Here is a 22,855-nt window from a genome sequence, read left to right as displayed (position 1 = left end):
ATTTTATATTTGCAGAAAGTTGAAGTAGCATTGGAAGAGGAGGATTGCAAAGACGATAGCTTCCATGTAGCTGATAAGAGGTATGCCTGTGATATCTATCCTGGGCTGGATCAAGTTTGTGATAGTCCACTTGCAATTAGAGAAGTTCTGATCGGCCAATTTGGACCTGAACAATCTTACATTGGCCCTAAGGAAACCGAAGTCTTAAGAATTGGACATTTGGACCTCTATATTCCAAAATATTATTATAGGGGGTCTAAATCTACATGTGACTACATGACGCTGGACCAAAGAGAGAGGTTGGGGTCTGAGGAAAGGCATAACTTCTGTATGAAGGTCCAGGAAATTACTGGCACTTACAGATCATCTGGAGAAGAGAGCTTTATCATGGATATCTTTGAGGACTGCTTTTTACACTTGTAGGGAAAAAAGAAAAGAGAAGGAACATAAAAGTAAAGAGGAAGAGACCTAGAAGGAGAAAGAAAGAAAGAAGGATAAATCAGATAACGAAGATAGGGATTGGATGAAGAACAGGGCCAGAAGCTATGAGTTCTTGGGGATAAGAGCTCTCTCAAGAAGGGGGGAATTGTCACGACTCCAATGACGTATTAGTAATAATAGATTACATGTATTTGGTAGGTGTTGTACTTTGCTGCTTTACTTGTACCTTTTAGTTGGACAACCTATAAATAGGCTATAGTAGGTAGAGAATTGCATGATGGAATGATATTTTGAATTTAGACTTCCCTCGCTCAGCTTCTCTTCTTCTCTTCTCTCTCTCCTTCCTAGTTCTATCTCTCTTGCCTCCTTTGATTTCCCTCTCTAATTTCCCTATTCTTCTCTCTCAATTTTGTCTGTTATCTCTCTTTTTCTGTTCTAATTTCCTCAAGTTCTTCCAATTTCCATTTTAAACCCTAGGTTCATGACATAGTGTTTGGTGCATGCTTCAAACCCTTACTAGTTAATTTGATATTAGAGCGCTTGTTTCATTTTACTTTTTCAACCTTCAGGGTCGCGAGTGAAAGGACTACTTATGTTGACTAGGTTTGAGTTAGTAAAGTTTTTAGGGAAGTAATGACCGACACCAAAATAGTCTTGAGAGATATCAAGCTTAGAATGGAAAGAATCATAGAAATCAAGAGAGAGAGAGAGAAGCGGGGGGGGGGGGAGAATCCTCGGTTTGAGGGTTCACATAGGCATGTACTAGCTTTTTTGATATCCTTTGTAAAAAAAGGGTGAAGCTCCTTTTATGGGTTGTGAATTCTTGGAAAATGAGCCAAATTATTTTGACGTGGAAGTGGCACAAGGTACATGCATAGTTGTAGAAGGTGCATCTAAGTGCAAGACGCATAGAGACACAACTTTGTGTGCCTCATCACCATTGAAGTGTTGCCTGGGCGCATGAGGTGTGCGCCTCATGTGTCCTATATTATATAATTGTATTAAAACCCTATTTCTTGTCTATTTATCGTGTTAGGTCTTATTTCTTGTCTAGTTGATTGCATGTTCTTATATATCTGTAAGAGGCAAGCCTGCTAGTGTAAGCTAGAGGTTCACCAAATTTGCCACATGCGGGGATTCCTTGACAAGTGATATTCACATGTAGGAGAACTAGTCATGCGTGTGGGTGTGTGGCTTGTCCTCCAACAACCTGTTTTTGCCTAAGTTTCAAGGGGTAGAGGCAGAGCCTCATTGGGGTAGGGGGCCATAACACCCCCTAAATTTCAAGATTTTTCGTTTCCCTCCCTACCTTTCAAGATGTTTTCATATACATGATTTTTCACTCGAAAATTTGAATTTATTTATAATGTTTGTAAGGATAACTCTCCCAATATCTAATACTAAGGGAAAAAAAATAAGTGTAATAATTTTGTAAAAATAAAGAATTGCATATATTTTCATTTTTATTTTTACTTGATGCATTATAATTTGATTGAGCTTGTGCTAATATATATGAATTTGTATAATTATGTTTATACGATAGCTCTGTGGCCACCGGGACAATATTTGTCACGCTCTGTCCTTGGGGGCAAGAGGGGTGGATTTGCAAATTTTCTCCTATGGGACTGTGGAAACTCAAGACTTGAACATGATTAATGCAATTCCGCCCTTGGCACCTAGGTTTCTTACTCTTTCACGGAGTTGTGATGAAAGGTCTACTTCAGATAAATTAGGCTTGTAAAAGTATACTGAAAGTCAATTGTTTTAGCATTGATTATGAAATTGAATGGGTTAGCATAAAAGTATATATCATACAGATCTTAATCACTAACAGTGGAAAGACGACATATATGCTTTAGTTATTTGCATTGGAAATCAATTTTTTGGGATTTGGCGCAAAGACTAGCTGGACAAGTTCTGGCACATGCTTTAGAAATTTTTCTTTGTATTTAAGGTTGATGGATACAAAAGCAAGTGTACCAAAGCTGTTGAGTTTTGTAATTAACTTAGTCTCAACAAAGAAGCGGGATGGAATTCCTTAAAAATGTGGAGGATAGGTGCATTACTAAAGAATGTTGTCCACTGTCTCTAGAGTTAAGGGTATCCATGTGGAGTCTGATATGTAGTGAAGTCTTCCATTACTGCTGGTCTGTTTTTTTTTTTTTTTTTGGCTAAGATTTCTGCTGGTCTGTTTATTTGATTATTAGGCTTGCTCCTTTATAACATGAGATTTGGAATTAGGGTTCATATTGTTTTGCATTGACCTGAGAGTTTTTCTGCACTACAATGAGGTGATTAAAAGTTTGACTGCATTGGTATTTTTAAACCAATTGTAGTATATGAATATCAGGAAAAAAATATGGTTAGGACATTTTGGAAAATGAATTATGTGGTGGTGTTGTAGTTTAAGATTGCCTTGCCATGCCAGCAGTTATGTCCAAGCAATTGCTTCTATTTTATTCGGTTGACTGGGGGTGAATGATTCATTTTCAATACAATATCCCTTTTTTGTCACAATGAGGCCTAAGGAAATTGTATGGTGTTGAAGTTTCTCTAGTTCATGGATTTGTTAGATAATTTTTGTTACTAGTTTCTTACATCCTTAACTTTTCCGCTGGTTTCTGTTGTTACTTTTTGTCCTTATTTGTGTCCTTGTTGGACAAGATTGGGAACCTTAAATATTTCCACTAACATTTTTCAATTCCGCTGTTGTCCCTTAACGGTTGATTGTTTTTGATAACCATTGTATTGGAAGTTTGAGAAAGTAATGATTTAATTTCAAACTAGTAAAACCCTCGGTCAAGGGCCTGTAAGCCAAACTATTGAGCTTCCTGGCTGCCATGGGATTAGGGTTCTCTATATTCTTACAATCAAAATTTATATTTTCAGCATTTGCTGTCTTCTTCAATGGACAAAACTGTGAGGCTTTGGCACTTGTCTAGCAAGTCTTGTTTGAAGGTATTTTCACACAGTGATTATGGTGAGTTAATGATCTTTGATACTTTACCCTGCTTCAATTCGTTGTTCGCTTTTTGATCATGGTAAAATAAACCTGTCCCTTTTTCCTGTGGTAAGAACACCCATGTTAACAATCCACAAAACCACTCAATATTTTCTATTTAGTTAATAACACGACACGTTTTAGGTGTTTCTTTACTGTCTAATTAAGCGTTATTCTTATTGGGTAAATATCAGTATCAAAATTTGCAGTGAGAAAGATGTTAATTTCCTTTGCTTTGTTAATCTATTAGCTAATATATCATTGATTTTTTTGGATTTGCTTGATGCAGTAACTTGCATCCAGTTTAATCCAGTTGATGATAGATACTTCATCAGTGGATCTTTAGATGCAAAGGTTCGCTTATGGAGCATTCCTGATCGTCAAGTTGTTGATTGGAGTGATCTGCATGAGATGGTCACTGCTGCTTGCTATACTCCAGATGGTCAGGTTGGCCTTATCTGGATGGTTTCTGATTTATTTATTTATTTTTGCCTCAAGAGTAATAAATAGAGATGTTGTTTCATAGTATTTGGATGTTTTTGTATATGACTCGTTGAATATTTGCTGATTTCTTAAGGGTGCACTGGTTGGTTCATACGAGGGGAGGTGTCGGTTATATAACACATCTGGTATGGTAATATACATTTCTGCTTCCTGGACCCCTTCTGTTAGCACTATTATTAAAGGTTTTTTTTTCCTCCCAGAAAATAAGATGCAACAGAAAGGTCAAATCAATTTGCAAAGTAAGAAGAAGAAATCTCATCACAAGAAAATCACTGGTTTCCAGGTAATTTACTAAGCCCTCATGGTAGATATTGATGGTTCATCTGAATCTCTTTTTGGGTTTCAAATACAATCGTTGACGTCTATAGGTTGCATGGTGTTGACTCCATTTAATTTGGGGTCCCATAGTCCCTCAGTTGCTAATTATTTTTCTACCAACAGTTTGCACCAGGAAGTTCATCAGAAGTGTTTGTAACATCTGCTGATTCACGAATACGTGTCATTGATGGTGTTGATCTCGTTCACAAGTTTAAGGGTAAGTCTAGTACTCATTAAGTTAATTTCTTGAATGTGTAATGTTGGTCAGTCTTCAGAGTGCTTTTAGTAGATGTTTCAAAATGTTCATTTGAAAAATTGGTCCTATTACTTCACACATTATTAGCTCATGTTTTGACTTGAAGCATGTCTACTTTATTATTATTATTTTTTTCAAATCCATGAGAGAGTATGGTCAAGGAAGCACATTAGTGGACATGCTATTGATGATCAACATGGGACTTCAGAAAAATGCAGAACATGACATAATGAGGATACAACAAAAGGATATTTTTATTTTTATATGCTGTATATGAAACTAATTCAGATTGAAATGAAAATATAACTTTATACATATAAGGCAAAATGCAATTGCAGTCAATTAAAATTATAAAGTGAAACAATGCTTAATTATTCAATATTCTTCCAACAATCCATAACTTGAATTTTTTTTAATTGTATATCGTTTGCAAACATAGACTTATTTGCAGCATAGAAGAGATTTTATAGCAAATAGGGAAGAACAATTGATGAAATACGGAAGGAAATTTTGAGTAAACTACACTTGGGTTCCTTGGGATTTCACTAAATTACAGCCTGTACCCCTCACATTTTGAAAATTACACTACCTCCCATTCATCAAATGGATGTGAGTTAACTAATCAAAATTATAGTTTTACCCTTGAAATATTAAATTCCACCTTGTTCTCTCTCTCTCTCTCTCTCTATATATATATATATATATATGTATATGGTCAAAAGGCTAGTTTGGTACTTGAAGTATATGCTAAAGCTCAGTTTGGTTCATCTATTCTTTTTTTTTAGGGGGTCAATTTGGTACTTTAACAACAAAAAAATGGGGGTAGCGATAATGGTGGTGCTTGATGGCTCATGGATATTGTTTCTTCTTTTTCACAGTGGTTCTAAATGGCTTGCAACTACTGGTTTTTCTTCTTCTTCCTGTTGGTTCTTATCCTTCGTCTTCATCTTTTTCTTCTTATTTGTTCTCCTTCTTCTGCATATCTCTCTATCTCTCTCCCTCCCTCCCTCCCCTGCACAATGGGTTTTGGAATGATCTCTAGAATGCATTGCATGCAAGGGTTTTGGGTTTGTTTCAAAACCCATTATGTAATGAGAGAAAGAGAGAGAGATGATGATGATGACGATAAACCAACTAGAAGAAGAAGAAGAAGAAGTTGACGAGTGTCTCTTACTAGTTGGACAACATCAATCTGTTTTGCTGGCTTTGTTGGATTAAAATAGAAGGTTGTTAATAAACGTTTGGTGTGGCTAATGTAGATCTAAATCACGTAAGTAAAAATTGCTAAGTTGAGTCGATTTTGTTGTTTAGGTACTAAATTTTCTTAAAAAAAGCATAGGTACTAAACTGAGGGTTGGTGTATACTTCAGTTACTAAATTGACCTTTTGGCCTATATATACACACCGCAAGAATGAAGGAGAAAAGGTAAGGAAATTGAGAACACAATACTTTGTCATTGTGGATGAAAAAGGAACTTAAAAATCATAAGAAAGCTTTATGAAATGTGTAAAGAATTCTTGTTTTTTGCATAGAAATCAAAGGGGCGCCTCTTGGCATACATATTTGAGAAATCCGAGGGGTACCTAGTGACATTTTTGTTACACAGGGTAGCCTTCTTGTTTTATATACTTATATGGTATACCTTTTTAATTTGTCAAATATGCCAAGGGATACCCTTATGATTTCAAATTTGCAAGAAGAACCCTTTAATAAAACCATTTTTCTCTTTACAGAAGAACCAATGAAATTTCTTTTTGTTGGGAAAGCTTTTGTCACGGACCTAGGTTTTCCTAGGGTTTAGAATGGAATTTTGAAGGAATTTAAAGAAGAAAGAACATAATGGAGGGAGAAAATAGAACAGGAAGAGGGAGAAATTGAGAAGCAAAGGGAATGATTTGGACGAAGAAAGAGAGATAATAGTGAGAGGAAACAGACTGATTTATTCAATTCATAGCTACCTATTTGTCAAGCCCTTGAATTTGGGCTGACAATTCGTAATTTTCGAAACGTAAGAATGAGATAGAGAGAGAGAAAGAGAGAACGGGGAGGGAAAGGAAGAGAAAGAGAGAATCAAAAGGGAGGATTTGATTATTCAATTCAACGATGCCTCATAATGTCGTAGGTCCCCATTTTATAGGACCTCTAGCTACATCAACCACTCCTCTAACTGCCTTAATGACCTAACAGTATCCATTTTACAATCCACCTTCTCGCTTATTAACCAACTGATTTCCTTCTCTAGACCCTATTATTTTTACAATATTACATACTGCCCTTAGGGTTGTGACAAATCCCCACCCCTTCAAACAATTCTTGTTCTTGAGAATTCAAAGAAGGCCTACAACCTGGGGAAACTACTTCAAAAGATCTGGGAGATACTCCCACGTGGTGTGATCTGGTGGTAGATGAGACCACTGCACCTGCGCTTGAGTGAGAGGTAGCTTCCCTTGGTATAACACCTTTTTCTCCAAAACAGCGTGGGGTTCAATCACCTCTTTTATGTCTTCAACATTAGAGGGAAAATCCTGCCCAGTAGGAACATAACTCCTTTAGCCATCTTGAGCAAGGAGACCTGGAACACCGGATGATGAGTCACTGCTTCAGGTAGCTGCAACCTGTACGCCACTGGACCTACCTTGGCCACAATTGGATAAGGTCCAAAATACTTTGGACTTTAGCTTGGAAGTTGGCGAGGAAGTATAGGGTTGTTGTAAGAACCGACGTCTTGAGGTAAACCATATCTCCTACCTTGAAAACTCTTTCACTACCCCTCCTATCTGCCACTTCCTTCATTCGGTTACGAACAATAGCCAATTCGTTTTTTAAAACTTTTAACAGTTGCGGTCTCTGTTGGAAGTAGTGCTCTACAACAGCCATAGTGGGTGAAGAACCTGATAGTGTTGGCAACAAAGTAGGTCTATACCCAAGGATAGCTTCGAAAGGACTTCTTTTGATGGCATTGTGATAGGTGGAATTGTACCACCATTGTGCTAATGGTAGCCACTTATTCCAACTCTTGGGGTGGGTGAAGCACATACACCTCAAACACGCTTCCAAATATTGGTTGACCCTTTCTGTTTGTCCATCCATTTGGGAGTGATAGGCTGTTGACATACATAATCCAACTCCTAACTTCCTGAATAACTCTTGCCAAAATGAGCTTGTGAAAACCTTATCCATATCCGAAACAATGGTTTTAGGAATACCATGGGATGCTAGCCACCCTATCTAGAAACATCCTGGCCACCTCTTGGGCCGTAAACGGATGAGATAAGCTGAGTAAGTGTCCAAACTTAGTCAGTCTTATCAACTATCACCATAATCACATTTTTACCTTTAGATCTTAGGAGTCCCTCCACAAAATCCATGGAGATGCCTTCCCATGCTTGTTGTGGTATCGCCAAGGGCTGCAATAATTCGGGATAAGCCACCTGCTCGTGTTTACATTGCTAGCATACTGCACATGCCATCACAAACTTCGACACTTTCGTTTTCTGCCTCGGCTAAAAGAACAGTTGTTTTACCTTTTGATAAATGGCACGTATTCCTGAATGACCACCCACTGGAGAGCAGTGAAGGGCCTTAAGAATTTTGTCCTTTAAGGAAATGTCATTCCCCACCACCAACTGGCCTTTCTATCTCACCAACCCATTAGTCAATGTATAACCAAGAACTACAGTTGCTCATAGCTCCTTGAGCCACTCAGACTGCTCATATCTCTCTTCCAATTCCTTTACCCATTCTGGCACTCCAACTGTGATAGATTGACAAGCTGCATTCTCGTCTCATCTTGAGAGGGCTTCAACCACCACGTTCTCCTTGCCCTTAAAGTACTGAATAGTAAAATTCAGCCCCATAAGTTTGGAAACTCCCTTCCGCTAGAGTTGTGTATGCAGCCTCTGTTAGGATAAGAACTACAAACTCTCGTGGTCTGTTCTAATCACAAATGGGCTTCCTTCTAAGTAGCGACACCACTTATCAATTGCCCTTAGCACAACCAACAATTCTTTGTCGTAAACACTTAATCCCAAGTGTTTTTCGGAAAGGGCTTGACTTATAAAAGCCAAGGGCTGCCCTTCCTGCACTAAAACAACTCCAATTCTAGAGTCACACGTGTCCGTTTCCACTGTAAAAGGTTTGGAAAATCTGGTAAGGCTAGGATTGGGGCCATAGAAATGGCTTTCTTAAGGGTTAGGAAAGTTGTTTTTGCTCGAGGATTCCACTGAAATCCCTCATTGAGTAGCTCAGTAAGTGGCTTATTGATCAAGCCATAGTGCTGAACAAATTTCCGGTAATAACCAATCAGCTCCAGAAAACTCGTCAGCTCCTTCACCATTTTAGGCCTAGGCCACTCCCTCATAGCTTCAACTTTCTTTGGATCCGTCCTCACCCCATCACCACAAATAATATGACCCAAGTACTCAACTTCCTTCGTAGCAAAAGTACATTTGGAGAGCTTAACATATAATTGGTGAGACTTAAGGATCTCAAATATAGTGCGGAGGTGTGTTAGGTGCTGGTCAAAGTTGGAACTATAGACAAGGATGTCATCAAAGAAAACGAGGATGAACTTCCTCAAATGGGATAAAAAAATCTAGTTCATCAAGGCTTGAGAAGTGGCAGAGGCATTAGTCAAGCCAAATGGCATAACAATGAATTCGTATAGGCCTTGATGGTTTTGAAAAGCTATTTTAGGTATATCAAATGGTGCCATACAAATTTGGTGGTAGCCAGACCTAAGGTCCAGCTTAGAGAACACTTTCGCACCAAACAACTCATCCAATAGGTCGTCAATCAAGGTTATGAGAAACTTATTTTTTATTGTGTTGGAATTGAGGTGTTAGTAATCTATGCAAAACCTCCTAGTTCCATCCTTTTTTTTTTTTGACAAGGACTAGAGAGGCATAGGACTATAGCTGGGCTGGATGATAGCTGAATCTAACATGGTTTAACTTGCTTCTCAATTTCTATTTTCTGGATCGATGGGTACCTATAGGCTCTAACGTTGACTAGAGCTGAGTTAAGTTTAAGGTGAATTGAATGGTCCAAGGGTCTTTGGGGGGTGGCAAAGAGTTTGGTTCTGCAAATAGATCCTTAAAACTCTACCAAAATTGAATGCAAGTCATTCGAGAATTGTACCTTGTTTGCGATCTGTGCATCAAGAGAGTCTATAGGCTAAGACACCTCTATGGGTTCCCTGTCAACTTCCATTTTCACAGCTCTTATAGAATAGAACTATGCTATCTGCCCCCACTTCTTCAGCATCATCTTCTGCAGCTTTTCCCCTTTTATTAGCTTGCATTGTCCCTGCTCTAGGCTGCCCAATGAGGTCAACTTCTTCCCTTCAATCACTACTGTGACTTCTAATTTATTGAAGTCAAAAGTTAGGGGACTCACTGTCCTCATCCAATCCACACTGAGAATGATGTCAACCCCCACCCCCAAACTCCAAAATCCTTAGATCTGCCATAAATTCCTGCCCTTACACACTCCATTTGAACCCCAAGAATTTGTAGTGGCTGTACCTTCAGCTGCCATTAGCTATAGTGACAAACAAAGGAGTTGTGGCTGCCAAAGGACACTTCAGGTCTGTAGTTGTTGCTTCATTAAGGAAGCTGTGAGTGTTTCCACTGTCAATTAGCACCATTAGCTTCCTCTTTCCCACTTGGCCCCTCACCTTGATTATCTGCCCCGTCGAACTTCCTAGTCGGACTTCCTAACCTATGGAAGGAAATTTCCCCTCCTTCCTCTCCTTGCACTTCTTCCTCTTCTTCTTGCAACCCTTCTCCTTCTATAGCTTCTTCTTCCCCTTCTTTATCCCCATCAATTCCCTCTATCTTCATCAGTTGTCTTTTGCACTGATGACTAGGGACATATTTGTCACCGCATTTGAAACACAACCCCAATTGCCTTCTTTGCTTTATCAAATTTCCTTTTCCCTCATTACTGTTCTCTACTGCCTTGGTTGTTGGTTGGTTAGGCCATGTGAGCAAAGGCCTCAAGCTCCCTCCACCATACTGTCCAGCCAGAAGACTTGGCTTATAGCGGACCTTGTGTTTCTTGAAAATGGCCTCCAAGGTCATTTCTTGAAGCCTTGCTTTTTCTACAACCTGTCCTATAGTTGTTAGTGTCATCATCTTGACCATGGGTCGTAACTCCTCCTTCAACCTGCTAGCAAAACTTGATACCATGTACTGTTTAGTGAGTCCGGGCTGTATGGTACACACCATCAATCTCAACTCTTCGAAGTGGCCAAGGTACTCCATGACAATACCTTCTTGCTTCAACTTATTGAATTCTTCAATAACATCTGTCATTTTCTTTTCTCTAAAATGCTCACAGAGCCCTTTTGAAAAAACTCTCCAACCCTCTTGCAGTCCTCCATCTTGGATCCACCCTTGGAACCAAGAATCTACTACTTCATTCAGATAGGTTGCTACTAAAGTCACCTTTTGATCTTTAGAAATCCAATAGAATTGGAAGAATCTTTCGCACCTCCTTAGCCACCACCTCGGGTTTCTTCCTTCGAACATGGGTATCTCTAGTTTTGGCATGGGTGCAAGGCTAGGTGCCAATTGTTACATGTTTCTCCCCAAATTCTCTTGAACTATCTATTGATCCACTTCTTCCAAAATTCTTACCATTCCCAATCAATTACCCTGATGCGGTAAGATCGGCTCCGACACCTGTCTTGGCAGAAATTCCGACCACAATGTCTCTAGGGTTCAACCTAGGGTTTAGGAGATAATAGGAACGAATTGGGGAGAGAGATAAGAAGAAATGGAAGGGAATTAAAGAAGAACAGAAACAGAGAAAGGGGGAATAGGGAGAACCGAGGAAGAGAGGGAAACAGAGAGAGAGAGATTGAAAAATCAGATTTCATTCAATAATTGGTTGTCTTTTGAATCAGATATGATCAGCCTTATATACTGATCCAGTAGCTAGGTTTGGCGCCAATAGGGCTGCCAATTATTCAAGTGAATACAGCTGGAGGTTTTTACAATACAACTAAAGAAATTCCACTATTATCTAATTACTACTATATCCTTGGGTCATGACACACAACTGGAACTGGGGCAGAGAGGCCAACATATTTAGCATACTGTTGATTCTCAACCCTTGTTACTCTACCGCTTCTTAATACCTTTGGACCGATTCTTGGCATCTTTCAACCGCTTCTTGTTGCTTTTCTGATGCTGCGTGCATGGCTTCCTTCCACTCGACTAGTTCTTCCTGCATTTGGCGCATGGCATCTTGGGTATGGGTCATACCGAATTCCATGGATTCCAACCTAACCTCAAGTTGCTTCAGATGCATTCCCTTGACCATGGCTTCCTGCTCCTCAATTGCACTGGGTCTCACAAACATTGGTTCTTTTCCTTTCGTACCGATGTCGATTGACCGTTGCTGTCGCCACTTCCCATCGTCGGATTGACCGGCTTTGATACCACTTTGTCAAGACCTTGAATTAGGGTTGGCAATTGGTAATTTTCGAAACGTAAGAACAACATAGAGAGAGAGAGAGAGAGAGAACAAAGAGGGAAAGGGAGAGAAAGAGACAATCTAAGAGAGAGGATTTGATTATTCAATTCAACGATGCCTCTCATAATGCTGTAGGTCCCCATTTTATAGGACCTCTAGCTACATCCACCACTCCTCTAACTGCCATTGTATAATCCCCCTTCCCGCCTATTAATCAATTGATTTCCTTCTCTAGACCCTATTATTTTTACAATATTACATATTGCCCCTAGGGTCATGACACTATTCTCTATACAACAGCCTGTTTATAGGTTGTTTACATCCCTGCGGTTATTACCAAACTAATCAAACTAACGAGCTAACAAACTCAAGTAACTACAACTAACAAACTCTACTACAATTCCAACTACTGCCCTTTGGGTCATGACAATTCCCCCCTTCTTGTCCCCAAGAAACTTATTAAAACTGGGCTGTTGTTTCTTTATTCAATTCCCATTTTCATGATCTAGTTTATTCTTCGCCTTTTCTTGTTCTTTTCTCTTACTTGCTTTGGCTTCTTTTGCTTTCGCCTTCATTTTATTTTATAGATGAAAGAGAAAACAACATCTCTTTATTCAACAGGTATTTCATGCTCTCTTGAAATACCTCCTTTATTTTTCTTTGCTAAAGTCAGCACCAATTCCTCTGTATCTTTAGCGATTAAAAAATGTCCCACAAGATCATCTGCTATGATTTCCTTGGTAGTGCCTAAAAGATCAACAAAATCTTTTGCCACACGTTGACATTTCTGAGTTGCCTTTTCCTCCTCCTCTTTGGCCCTATTCTATAGATCCCCAAAAATTAGCTTTGTATTGTCATCAAGTATGTCATAGACCAAGGGTATAGCTGTAATTAGATGAGTAATGGCAGAATTGTAATAATCCAATAGGGGCTAATTCAAATGGCGTGCGCATGGGCTGTTTCCTAACTGCCGTGCCAAGCTGTGTAATTCTCTTATAAATGAAGATAAGTTGAGGATGGGGAGGCATGTGAGGATTATTCCACAGTTTCCTTTCCCTCTCATTTCTCAATTAACGTTTCTCTCGCCCATTCTTAATCTCTCTCTCTCAATCTCTTCTTCTCAATTCTTCCCGCCTAAACCATTCCTTCCAGAATTACGGAAGGTAACCCTTCTTCAGATTCCAAGCTTGACAATTGGTATAAGAGCCCGCGACCTAGCAATAGGGATGGCCGACGGAACGCGAGCGAAGCAGATGGAAGTCAAACTGGACGCGATCGAGTTGGGATTGCGACAACACCAAGAGCAGGTGGACGATAGATTGGAGACGCTGGAGTTAGGAATTCGGAATGCGCAGGAAGAGATCCACCGGGGTAGATTGGAAAACATAGTTGCTTTAGATCGGGCTGTGACTGGAATTCGAGAAGAATTCTCGGGACTCAGCCAACAACTGTCGGCAGCTCTGAGCATGTTTGCTCGGCAACCGAATGTCAGCTTGTCAACGGATTTGCCCCCAAGGTCAACGCCGGCACCAATACTGACTACACTGGTGAATAGATTGCGACCTCAAGAACCAACAGAAGTGGGAGAAGGAGCACATCAAAGGGGTTATGGGGGTAACAATTCCGCTCAACCGGGGTTGAGGATGGAGATTCCGGCCTTCGATCGGGACAAACCGAGGTGGTGGATACGCAGATGTGAACACGTGTTTTATCAACATCGAATCGCAGAAGGTGATAAGGTATGTATGGCTGCTTCCTACTAAGATGATGTGGCGGATGCGTGGTTCCAAAATTTGAGTCATGGCAGGTTGGATTTGAGTTGGCCAGAATTTGTTAACCAATTGCGCAAAAGGTTTGGAGAGAAGATCAGATCTGATGTAATTGAGGAGTTTAACAAATTGAAACAGAATGAAACAATAGAGGAGACCAAACTAGATTTGAAGAATTGAGGTCCTTGCCCTCATTGTTGCAACCTTACCTAGATGAGGAGTACTTTGTTTCGAGTTTTATCAGCGGGCTGGAGGAGTTAATTAGACCGACGGTTAAGATGTTATACCCCACCACGATGGCACAAGCAGCTGAACGAGCTCGATTGCACGAGCTTTTGATGGAAACTTTTGCTAGGAGACATAAGTTGTCGTCCAAAAACAGCAGGGAGGATCACACCTACAGGGGATATCACAGGGGAAGTAATTTCCAAGGGCTGAGAGGAGGACCTACCATTAAGGTTCTCCAACCTGTGACCCAACCAAGAAACCTTACGGTGGACCAAAAGAGACAATTAGGCTTATGTTTCCGTTGTGGTGAAAAGTATGGACAAGGTCACCAGTGTAAGAAACTCCTACTTACTATGGAAGGTTAGGAGCAAGTAGAGGGGGAGGAAGCGGGAATGGGCAGAAATGAAGAATTGCCTGAGGAAAACGAAGGGGGTGAGATCTCAATACACGCCTTGCAGGACCAAGCAGCGGGAAGAGTCATAAAGGTGACAGGGGTGGCCCGGAAAAGGAAGATAGTCGTGTTGATAGACAGTGGCAGCACACATAGTTTCCTAGATGAGACCACAGCCCACAACCTACAGTGCAACCTCCAGGAGACTCCCCCACTATCAGTCCTAATAGTTGATGGGACCAGAATGGTAAGCCAACTCAGATGTATGGGTTTCAAGTGGCTAATGAGTGGATGAGAATTCTCGGCAGACCTGAGAATACTCAAGTTGGGAAGGTGCCATGTTGTGTTGGGGGTAGACTGGATGAAGACGGTGAGCCCCTTAGTATTCGATTTTAATACCCTGGAAGTGACCTTTAACTTGGAGGGCCAACAGGTTACTTTACATGGGAGTCAAGAAACAGGGGAGTGTAGGGTTGTTTCAAGGAAACAAATTCAAAAGTTGCTGGAACAGGGAAGTACCACCGTGGGATAGCTGCACTCCATTTATGCTGTGGACGTGGGGTTAATGACATCTGAAGAACAGAAGTTTGCTGCACCAAGGAACACTGCCTTGGCAACAGAGGACAGAAAGGTACACTTCCCTTTACTCATTCATAATTTGCTAATGGAATTTGAGGATCTGTTTGCCACTCCCCAAACCTTGCCACCCCATCGAATCCTTGACCACTCCATTCACCTTAAACCCAACAGTGAACCAGTCAATTTAAAGGCCTATCGATATTCTCCCATACAAAAGGCCGAAATAGAAAAACTCATAAAAGAAATGTTGTCCAAAAACTTGATACAACCAAGCCAAAGCCCATATGCCTCACCAGTCCTCCTAGTGAAAAAGAAATATGGCACTTGGAGGTTTTGTGTGGATTATAGACAACTCAACTCACTAACCATCAAGAACCAATTCCCTATACCCATTATTGAAGACCTCTTAGACAAATTAACAGGCGCATCCATTTTTTCTAAGCTTGACTCGACCTTCGGATACCACCAAATCCGAATGAACTCAGCCGATTGTCCTAAGACAGCTTTTAGAACCCATCAAGGGCATTATGAATTCTTGGTAATGCCTTTCGGCCTCACCAATGCGCTTGCAACCTTCCAAGCATTGATGAACCACATTTTTGCTCCCTATTTGCGCAAATTCGTTTTGGGTTTTTTCAATGACATCCTCATTTATAGTACTACCTTAGACCAGCATCTATCCCACCTCAAGCTGGCATTTCAGATCCTTAGATTCCATAAGCTGTATGTGAAAAGGTCTAAATGCTCATTCGCAAAAGGGAAGGTTGAATACTTGGGTCATATCATATCTGGCCAAGGAGTTGGTACTGATCCTCACAAAATTGAAGCTACGAAGGCCTGGCCCTGGCCAAAAACCCTGAAGGAACTAAGAGGCCTCCTCGGCTTGACTGGATATTATCGGCGCTTCATAAAAGGGTATGGAATGATTAGCAAGCCACTGACCACATTGCTTAAGAAGAATAACTTCGGTTGGGGTCTGGAAGCAGAGGAAGCCTTTGAATCCCTTAAAGCAGCCATGTCACAAGCCCCAACACTGGCTCTACTCAACTTTTCCAAGGAGTTTATTTTGGAAACGGATGCGTGTGACACCGGTATAGGGGTAGTGCTTAGCCAGGGAGGGTGACCAGTGGCCTATCTAAGTCAAACATTGGCCCCACGACATCAGGGCTTAAGTATATATGACAAGGAGTTGTTGGCAGTTTTAATGGCTGTGGAGAAATGGAGATACTACTTAGAGGGCAAGAAATTCACCATTAAGACGGACCACGAGAGCCTCAAATTCTTAGCCCAACAAAGGGTACACAACCAGTTACAGAGGAAGGGAATTACCAAACTCATGGGCTTTGACTTCATCATTTTATACCGCAAAGGAAAACAAGGCAGCCGATGCTCTGTCCCAGAGAGAGGTGCCAGCCGCTTGTCAGGCCATTTCGGTCGTGGTTTCAGATTGGGTGCAAGACATTACCTATAGCTATGATTAGACTCCCTGGATCAAAGAGCTACTTATCAGGCTTTTTGCGCAGGCCACTAATGATCCTAACTACCAATTAAAAGGGGAATTATTGAGGTTCTAGAACAGAGTGGTGATTGGGGAAGACGAATTGTTGAAGAAGAAGATACTTCAGAGCTTGCATGACTCCCCCATAGGCAGTGGCGGATCCAGCGTGTTGGGCAGGGAGGGCGGCTGCCCAAGCAAAATTTTCACTGTACATCTCTATATAGTGTATTAATCTTTGCCCCCCTGCCCCCACCCCCCCCACGTCCCCCCCCCCCCCCCCCCCCTCCCCTCCCCTCCCCCCAACCATTTTTGCCCCCCCTGCTTACATTTGCTGGCTTCGCCCTTACCCATAGGTGGACATTCCAGGCTCAATGTAATCTACCGGCGGGTAAGACAACTTTTTTACTGGAAGGGCCTTAAAAAAGATGTCACCAAGTTTGTCACGGAATGCACTACTTGTCAATGGTGCAAACATGAGCAAATTCCTTATCCAGGCCTCCTTTAACCCCTAGAAATACCCTCACAAGCCTGGGAACTAATCTCAATGGATTTCATTGAAGGCTTCTCAAAATCTGAAGGTGCTGACACTCTTTTGGTAGTAGTAGACAAGTTGACTAAATTTAGCTACTTCCTCACGTTGGCTCACCCATTCACAGCCACTGAAGTCGCAAGGAAACTAATGGATTCAGTATTCAAAATCCATGGGTTGCCTAAAGCAATAGTTTCTGATCGTGATAAAGTATTTACAAGCCAGTTTTGGAAGTCATTATTTCAAGGGCTTGGCATTAAGCTTCATCTTTCTTCTGCCTACCATTCAGAGACAAACGGACAGACTGAAAGAGTCAACCACTGTCTCGAGACTTACCTTAGATGCTTGTGTGTTTCCAAACCACGAAGCTGGAGTCAATGGGTAGCTCTTGCCCAATGGTGGTATAACACCAACTACCATACCGCACACAAGAGAACTCCTTTCGAAGCTCTGTTTGGGTATCTGCCATCCATCATTCCGGCTGTAATGCACTACTCTCCTCAGGAAACATCCGCAGATCAGTACCTAAAGGACATACAAGAAGCCCCACTAACTATTAAGTAGGAATTGGCCCTAGCCATTCAGTGGATGAAGCAGTTGGTAGATAAGCATCGCACAGAGAGACTGTTTGAGGAAGGAACTGAGGTCTACTTAAAAGGTAAAAAGGTTCCAACAACACCTTTTTCACAAGGGACCAATCTCTAAACTCAGTCCTAAATTCTATGGGCCCTTCAAGATCGTGGCAAAGGTAGGACCTGTCGCCTATCGTCTCCAGTTGCCTGAGGGCGTTGGCCTCCATCCAGTGTTCCACGTCTCCCTGTTGAAAAGATCCATTGGACCAGTTGACAGTTCCAGCAATACACTGCCCACTCCACTTGAAGACATCAAGACCAATGCTGAACCAGTGGCAGTGTTGGACAGACGAGTGGTTTACCAAGACCAGGCTCCACTGACACAAGTATTAGTGCAATGGTCTCACCTCCATCTGGATAACGCCTCATGGGAATATCTCCCTGACCTTCTGCAACGTTTTCCTAGAATGACAAGTCTACTGTAATTTCTTGGGGACAAGAAATATTTTAAGGGGAGGGAATTGTCATAGACCAAGAGTATAGCTGTAATTAGATGAGTAATGGCAGAATTGTAATAATCCAATAGGGGCTAATTCAAATGGCGCGTGCATGGGCTGTTTCCTAACTGCCGCGCCAAGCTGTGTAATTCTCCTATAAATGAAGATAAGTTGAGGATGGGGAGGCATGTGAGGATTATTCCACAGTTTCCTTTCCCTCTCATTTCTCAATTCATGTTTCTCTCGCCCACTCTTAATCTCTCTCTCTCTCAATCTCTTCTTCTCAATTCTTCCCGCCTAAACCATTCCTTCCAGAATTACGGAAGGTAACCCTTCTTCAGATTCCGAGCTTGACAAAGTATTGGAGGAGTACTTATTTCTTCAAGAGAAATAGACTTGAAGTCTTCAAAATCCACAATTGTTGTGATCATATCCCTTCTCAGTTTCACAACATCTTTTACTTCCTCATCTTCATAGAGTTCTCCTCAATCGGATTATCTTTTATTTCCTGAATTTCCTAATCCATTGCAAGAAGTTCATCAACTTCTTGCTGCAAACTGGGGGTAGCCGTTGAAATACCTTCGCTCTGTTGGTTGCTCTTAAGATAACTTTTAGCAGGCATCCCATGCTTTCTGTAAATGGCTTCTAGCGCCCACTCTTGCATCCTAGACCTCTCAACTGCTTGTTGTATCATGGTAGGACACATCATTTTCACCATAGGCCTCAGTGTATCGTTAAGACCATTTATGAATTTTTATACAAAATAAGACTCATTCAAGGTTAGATGGGATTTGAGTAACATCGCTTTTAATTCCTCAAACCTGACACTATAATCCCTTACGGAGCCTTCTTGCTTTAGATTATTGAATTCACCTTTCATCTCCGGCTTGATGTAATGCTAACTCATCCTCTGTTTGCAAACTGGAAGCATTAGGTATGCGGAAAGCTGACTCCATGGATCTAGAGCTTTCAATGCTTGCTCAAATTGGTCCTATATTGGATCTAGAGCTTTCCTTTATTTCTAAAAGCGGAATTTTTTGTGAAAATAGAATCAACAAGTCGTCGAGCTTCCATTTAAGGATAGCGAATTGATTTCTTGTTTCAACACATTCCTTCTTGAGTGATTTCTCCCTTGACGGTGCACTTCCAAGAAGTCCTTTGGCCATCTCCATAGTTCAATTCTTGAGAATCCACCTTTGTAATAGCTTTTTGATTAGCTTCTAAGGGTCCCCTTAGAAACTAAAATTGGTTTCGATAAACCTATTCTGCCTCCTTAGTGGCTTCAAGTTCTGCCAACCTAATTCCGCCTCAAACAGAATCCACCGAAATCTGGGTATTCTTCGCCTTCAGTTCTGGACTGCTAGTAACCTGAGCAAGAGTCGAAGGAATCCGCCCATGACTTCTGATAATAGATCGCCTCTCTGGTAAACCTAATCTGCCTCCTTAGCGGCTTCAAGTTCTGCCACCCTAATTCTGCCTCAAACGGAATCCGTCAAAATCTGGGTCTGCTCCGCCTAATTGCCCTTGCTTTCAAGTCGCACAGTTGAGAATCATCACTTTGAATCTTCAATCAAGATCGCTTCTTGAACTTACGTCCGCTTCACACCTTCCTTTTCGTCGGGATCCTAGTTGCAATCGCTAGGGTTCCCACTTGCCTAGACCTATTCTCTACTTCGCCTTCAAGCAACGAACCAGAATTGCCTGAACTTTCGCCTAAAGCCACCCTTGCAAAATCATATATTTTATCTTGTTTGAGGCAATTAAACCCGTTCTCTTGGCCTCAAATTTATCTTGACATGTTTTAGGTGCACGATGCATGCACCCACCCACACAAAAGTATTTGCAATGCCGTGATAGAGACAGGTTAGGAAGTCAGTCGTGCAACAACAATTAGGTAGCAGTTTTGTTGGCAAGAAGTTGAGAACAAAACTAGTTTGGGTTATTACAGAAGTACTATAGATATTTTAACAATATGACAAGGATATGAATTTACAAAGTAAGCCTGAAATTCTGTTAGTTTGGTTATCAGTTCAGCTAGCATTAACATATATAATCACTTTGTGGTGTTGCTGTGATCTACACGAAAGAATTTCTAATCAATATATTATTTTTTGTGGCAAATGGGGGACAACGTTCTAATTTTCTGTGCAGGTATATTTGCATCAAGCTTTCTTTTGATCTCATACTGTGAATTAGTATTGGTTTGATGGCAGGGTTTCGCAACACAAACAGTCAAATCTCTGCGTCCCTGACAGCAAATGGAAAATATGTGCTCTGTGCCAGTGAAGATTCTCACGTCTACGTTTGGAAACATGAAGGTGATTCCCGAACAAGCAGAAACAAAGGTGTTACTGTTACACATTCATGTGAGAATTTCCACTGTCGAGATGTGTCAGTGGCCATCCCGTGGCCTGGCATGTGCGACTCATGGGGATGCCAAGAGACTTGTTCTGGAGAACAGAATCCTTATGGGGATCATTTGGATGAGGTATCCACAGCCAATCATCCGCCTTCACCAGTTGAAGACTTTAACGGTAATGAGAAATCACCATTGTCATCTGGATATTCTGTTAGTCCATTTCATGGCACCATTTCTAGTGCAAGCAACAGTTACTTCTTTGATAGAATCTCGGCAACATGGCCAGAGGAAAAACTTCTTATGGCCACCAAGGTCAGAAGTCCTCGCGTCAGTGTCGACATGTCCGATGGGTTGAACCAAAGTAGGTCTGCCTGGGGCATGGTGATTGTAACTGCTAGCCTTAGAGGCGAAATCAGAACTTTCCAGAATTTTGGACTGCCAGTTCGGACTTGAAAAAAAAATTAAGGCTGGAGCTTGTTGATTTAAGTCCGTAATTTTCTTTTTATTTTTTTTATTTTTTATTTTATTTTTGGAGGGGAGGGGAGGGGGTGTACCCTTAGGTGGGAAAATTTGTACAGGCATGTTGGGTGAGATTGGTAATAGTAGCCAGTTTTATTGTTTCTTGTTCTTTTGCTCTTTGCTAGTCGGATTTGGAATATGGATGGAGATTCAATCCGATTAGCTAAGCTGAGTGGAGGGGAGAGAGAGAGAGAGAGAGAGAGATTTGACGAAGAAAAGAGAAAGAAAATGGAAAAAAAAAATATAGCATGGAATTAGGAGGAGGAGGAGGAGCAGGGTGGGGGTGGGATTTCCTGTAATCTGCTGCAATTGTAGAGTTACTACCACTAATACTACTACTAGTACAAGTACACGCAACAACTCTTGAAATTAAATGAATTCTTTGTATTCTTCATCAACCTACCTGCCTGCCTGCCTTTATTTGTTGATTATTATTATTTACCCACCCAAATTGCATGAAATTTGAATAGGTAGATACATACTATTATCAACATTTACATTTGTTGAAACGGTAATATTGCTTGCAGTTAAAAGTTGTGCTGAACAATGAACATACATACACATACATGAGTGATTGTGCATTCGCGAATTCCAATTTCTTATTCATTCATTCATTCCTTTCCCATTCAAGCAATGCATAACTTTGTGAGAACTTCATTAATGACATTATGTTATTGATCTCTCTCTCTCTCTCTTTCTCCCTACACTTAAAATCTTTATATTCTAAGACTACCCAAATATTAACTAACGAAACCTCATCTAATGTTTCCGAAGTCGTAGCACCCAATTTCCTAATCTATCCAAATTTACAGACACACAGGAGATGGTGGCTATTGCCCAGAAAAAACATCATTAGAAATCGAACACACATGCCCATCAATCATCTCCTTTAAATCAGCCTTACATCTCTCCACAAAACTCTTTAACAACTACTCAGCAAGATTGAGAAAACCAAAAACGTCGTGCATAGCTCTCTGCTTCCTGCTGCATTCTCCATTTCCGAAGAGGGCCCTTTTTCTTTTTTTTTTTTATAAATCATTGGTTGGCTTAATAGTAAGAGATTATACTCTATATTTAGAGTTCAAATGCCCTTGAAAGGGTAAACTCACATAAAAAATTTTATAAGACACTCATTTTTGTGTCTATTTTTTTTTTTTTTTTTGACTAGAATTTTTCATTGTTTTAATTATATTCCTAGACCATACATTTTTTAAATCAATTGCATATCTCACCAGAATTGAATTAGAGCGTGCAACATATGCTTGTTGAAATGTCCAAATTATGTTCGTTGTCAACCATTATCTCTGTCACAGCTTCTTCTTTCAGTGGCTAGCGACGATTGGGATGTAGATGATGGAGAATAAAATGGGTTAAAACAAAGGGGGTTTGCAAGGGGTGAAGGATTGGCGGAGATGGTGGTTGGCATGAGGCTAGGTGGGCAAGGTGGCAAAACAAAAAGCAACTAGTGACGAGGCCAGGGTGGTGGCTAGTTTTAAGTGCAAATGATGGAGAAAAAGGTGTAGGCCAACAACTATGGCGAAGGGCAATCGACGATAAAAAGGCGTCGATGATGGCAAAAGGTGCAAATCTCATCATTAGCAATGGCAAAAGGAAAAAAAGCAAAGGAGCTATTGGTTGAGGAAGATGAACAAGTCAAATGAACAATCAGTTGTTGCAACTGAAGAAGAAAACAGACGATTGGAGGCATCGCCGACTAGGAAGACTGATTGGTGAAGATGAAGCAAGAGGTCTCATTGATAGGAGAAGATCGATGGTCGATCGTGATGATCAGAGAAGGCACGAGAACAATAGTGATTATTGGAAATAACGACTGATGTAATCGACAGCGATTGCGAAAGGCTAACAATGATCAATGATGTTGAATAGACCTTCTCCATTTGCTGCAAATTC

At 40.9% G+C, this 22,855-nt stretch overlaps 1 protein-coding gene across 1 annotated transcript; it reads left to right on the top strand.

The window, feature by feature from the left end:
- Positions 1-3,210: 3,210 nt before the first annotated feature.
- LOC127811426 (uncharacterized) lies at positions 3,211-20,911 on the top strand. The gene is made up of 6 exons (XM_052351287.1): positions 3,211-3,421; positions 3,732-3,889; positions 4,020-4,071; positions 4,147-4,229; positions 4,388-4,481; positions 20,280-20,911. Exons 1-6 carry the CDS (start codon positions 3,349-3,351, stop codon positions 20,876-20,878), a joined length of 1,059 nt encoding a protein of 352 aa, XP_052207247.1. The 5' UTR covers positions 3,211-3,348; the 3' UTR covers positions 20,879-20,911.
- The last annotated feature ends 1,944 nt before the right edge of the window (positions 20,912-22,855 follow it).

The sequence above is a fragment of the Diospyros lotus genome, chromosome 10, assembly GCF_014633365.1.
Source record: "Diospyros lotus cultivar Yz01 chromosome 10, ASM1463336v1, whole genome shotgun sequence".
Lineage (NCBI taxonomy): Eukaryota > Viridiplantae > Streptophyta > Magnoliopsida > Ericales > Ebenaceae > Diospyros > Diospyros lotus.
Note: the sequence above shows the minus strand (reverse complement) of the source record. Positions and strands in the feature narration are given on the sequence as shown.

Coding starts and splice junctions, on each gene's coding strand:
- LOC127811426 (XM_052351287.1), top strand. CDS start 3,349: ATGGACAAAACTGTGAGGCTTTGGCACTTGTCTAGCAAGTCTTGTTTG. Junction 3,890..4,019: donor GCTATACTCCAGATGGTCAG/GTTGGCCTTATC, acceptor TGATTTCTTAAG/GGTGCACTGGTTGGTTCATA. Junction 4,230..4,387: donor AGAAAATCACTGGTTTCCAG/GTAATTTACTAA, acceptor TTCTACCAACAG/TTTGCACCAGGAAGTTCATC.